The sequence below is a fragment of the Penaeus japonicus genome, unplaced genomic scaffold (assembly GCF_977035675.1).
Source record: "Penaeus japonicus unplaced genomic scaffold, GWHDUDI00000001_assembly GWHDUDI00000002, whole genome shotgun sequence".
NCBI classification, from domain to species: Eukaryota; Metazoa; Arthropoda; class Malacostraca; order Decapoda; family Penaeidae; genus Penaeus; species Penaeus japonicus.
In genome coordinates, this window is record NW_028234404.1 from 29,143,304 (window position 1) to 29,147,172 (window position 3,869).

Sequence of the window (3,869 nt, forward strand, 5' to 3'; positions counted from 1 at the left end):
AACCGGAAGTGCCAAACCGGCAGCAAAACCTGCTCAGTAGACAGCACTTGACCCTCGACATCCAGACCGAGTCACCGAAGTGTGGGACGTCGTCGCGGCAGCGCGGGCGACGGCATAGCAAGCAAGGGCAACCCACCATCAAGGAGGACCTCCTCTCCGACGAGGGCGAAGACGCGGCGAGTGAGGGACTCGCCCAGACGCCGACGTCGCAGAACAGAAATCCCTTTGACTTTATGTGGGAGGAGGTAGATACCTCAGTGATTGGTATTTTCTTGAAGACACGCGAGTGGCGCTTCTCTCCATACTGACTGTAATATATCTTATCCTTTATCATCAGCCTTTTTCTTTACACGAATCTGCTGTGATATCTTCCAGATGGATATAAGTCCTACTAGCGACATTCTTAGCCCGAGCAGACCTGTGAAGCAATGCTCCTCGTTGCCTCCAGGTAAACAGGATTTACAAATGACATATATAGTGCAGGATTTAGTGTATGGAAAACTATTTTACAAATCAATTTTAAGCTTATACTGATGTCGCATTTGCATGGTTGGTTCGTCTTTTCAAATATGATTAAATATTCAATGCGTGCTATCCTGTAGATGATAATGGTTATGGGTCAGATAAGTTTTTCACAAAACTGATTAGAAATTCATTTCATTTTAAGGCTTTGATAATCGACCGAACATGCGCATACCTGGGACCGCACCCGGCCCGAAGGACAGCACCAAAGGACACGTCAACCCCGGCTTCTCGGCCGAAGACAGCCACAAGCTGCTCGACCCGACCAGTACCAGTGTCCCTGCGGCGAGGTTCGGCAACCACGTCGAAGGCATCGCGAACCCGAGATATTCTCCCGAAGTACCCTCTTACCCATCGGAAACCCCCGCGAACGATGCCCTTCCTCAGTCCGAAACCCAGCGGCTCCACACTCCGGACGGCTCTCACATCGGCGCCCTCCGGAAGGTCCCGAGCAGTCCGTCCAGCCTCTCGCAGAGGGTGAGTCCAGCTCTTCCCTCGGTCTCTGCCTGTGACCGGGATTGAATTCGATGCTTTCAAACGTTTTGCTTTTATTAGCGAACTGATCAATACATGGTTAAGTAGTTATGCATGTAATATATCAATATGTACTACGTATATATATATATATATATATATATATATATATATATATATATATATATACATATATATACATATATATAGATATATATATAGATATATATATATATATATATATATATAATATATACACATATATATACATATATATATATATACATATATATATATATACATATATATATATATATATATATATATATATATATATATATATATATATATATATATATATATATATATATACGTATATACATGCATGAATGGTTGGATTGTTCTCTTGTTGCTGAAATATTGCCTAGACAACGACTATTGTTATGTTAAGCCGCATTTGCATTTTTGTCTTGCCAAAATTTGAGCCTGGCGTCACTTTCCTGTTTTTGACGCATCAAATCTTGAGTGCAGCCTTGATGACGCCACAAGCGGGCTTGACTTTAATCAAGCCCTTGTCGACCTTGGCTTGAAATACTTTCAAGCTCAAGCGTGACGTCATATGTAAACAAACACAATGATTTCCTCGGCGTATCACCGTCCTCCATAGTTATCTCAAACTGACTTCCTAAACAAAAGACAAAAATAGGTGTTATTGATATAATTAATACAGTATATATGTTATTTTGGACTAAAAATCAGGAAACAAACTCGTAAGCAATAGGTGAATGTTACAGGGGTTGTAGATGTGCGTATTGCAAATTATGCATTTTTTAATACTTCTTTCGAAAAGGTTATCATAAAGTTTAGAAGTGGACTTGAAAGTAACATAGATAAACGAAAGTATTGATGCCGCCGAAGACTTTTGTTTACAAATGACGTCACAAGCCATAAGTTCAACCGCCCTAAGCTTGATTTAATCAATTTTATTACAAAATTGCTGCTTTACTTAAGTTTATTCCCTTTTATCATTGTTTTCTTTTCTTTTCTTTCTCTTATAGATATCAGTCTGAATATACCATGAAAATACAACCCAGGTATGATTAGCTTCTCAATCATTCAGTCCCAGTCTACACCAAGGAAATCTCTCATCCCTGCAAGCTCAAACCTCAGTAACACCAATCTCTATTTCCAACCAGCAATGAAGAAAGCCAAGTTGCAAGAAGCCCCCCCCCTCCCCTCCACCCCCTCATGAGGAACCGGTGCACCACTTTCTCGCCAAAGACGACCATCCGCCACATCGAGCCAGACAGGTGTGCCTACGTGTTCTACGTCAAGGCATCTTACACGTGTGTTTCATTACGTGGTCCTCGTTATGGAATCTTGCACAGGTGGCTCATTATACCTCACACAGCTGCTTCACGTGAATCATACTTGGCTACTAAAACGTTCGATAAGCCTGAGAAACGGCTTATCTCAAATTGATTTAATGTATAATATATTCTTTATGAAGCTTAAAAGAGCTTATTCATGACAGTCACATAATGTAATAGTGTTTAAGGTTGACAAAACGACTAAAGTCAAAATTGATGTAAAAAGTATAGGTAAAATATGTTTCTTTCTTGTATATTTGTATTGGTAATTCATCTAGATAATCAATATACAAACAATATATGTCTGTGTGTTGGTAATTTATGAAGATGATCAATATGTGAACAATGCGCGACATATTGCCGTTATATTTGTTCGTCCTAATTATGATATCAGATAGGGGATTTTAACAAAATAATCATTGTTTGCACAATATTATATAAATATATATACTGTTATAAAGTTTTCATGAAATATAATCTGTCTCTCTCTGTCTTCATATCCAACCAGGGAATATTTAAATTTACAAAGAGACATAGGAGAAAAAGGTTGATTATCTGCCCTTTTTTCAAAATTGATTTCACGGGTATGGGGCAAATAGCCAGCCATACACATATGAAATCAGACACTCACAATTTCTTATTTTATCAAAGAGAAAGAAACAAGAATTTCAAATTTATACATATCCTTAGCTATGAAGAAAACAAACAGAATGTAAATTATATGTACAGTAAAAAAAAAGTCCATTTAAGTTATCAAAAGTACTAAGCATGTAATATAAATGTTATTCTTAAAGACAAAACGACACTTGAATCCAATAGAACACAAGGGAGGACTAGAACAGCTGAGCTATACTCTAGACGAGATATACGCGTAAGCAAGAGTATGTCGAGTCTATTAGATAATCTGTTTTAAATTATACTGAATCTGTTACATTATACTAAATTATACTGAATGTGCAGAAGAATATGATACCGAAAATGGGTCCAAACATTCATAATAATTATAATGCATTACTAACCCACTGACGACGGGGGCTGGAGCGCCCATTGTGGTTGTGTATTATTATCATTATTATTTTTTTTACACATAAATGGTTCCACGAGCGCCAGGTTACCAAGGAGTCAATTAGTAGGCCTAACTGACCGTACCTGTTTAGCCCTTTCCTTAGATTTTCGGAGGAGAAATATTTCATTTCTATTAGTATCTTCACCGTTATTAATGTCATTATCATTATCGCTATAATTACTATTATTATGATGGTAATAGCGGGAAAATAAGAATAAAAATGAAAACGATTATTTGCAAAAATTCAGGTAGGCCTATTAATTGGCTTCTTAGTGACTAAGCCCTTGTTGACTGCAAAATCATCTATATGAAAAAAGAAAGAGAGAAAGAAAGAAAGAAAGAAAGAAAGAAAGAAAAAAACACTGAACAATGCATGGTATTGTTGCACCCCCCTCCTCCCCCCGTTGCTATTGGTCTTATACAATAATACATTACAA

The 3,869-nt window shown here is 37.6% G+C and overlaps 1 protein-coding gene across 1 annotated transcript in view; it reads left to right on the top strand.

Moving 5' to 3' along the window:
- LOC122244494 (bestrophin-2) overlaps nt 1-2,194 on the top strand; it is a 21,852-nt gene extending 19,658 nt beyond the window's left edge. Inside the window, exons 7-10 of the mRNA XM_086545267.1 lie at nt 1-245; nt 376-448; nt 668-999; nt 2,055-2,194. The exon at nt 1-245 is cut by the window's left edge and continues 190 nt beyond it. Coding sequence (XP_086401393.1) covers nt 1-245; nt 376-448; nt 668-999; nt 2,055-2,066 — 662 coding nt within the window. The 3' untranslated portion in view covers nt 2,067-2,194. The remainder of the gene's footprint in view (nt 246-375; nt 449-667; nt 1,000-2,054) is intronic.
- Nucleotides 2,195-3,869: the final 1,675 nt, after the last annotated feature.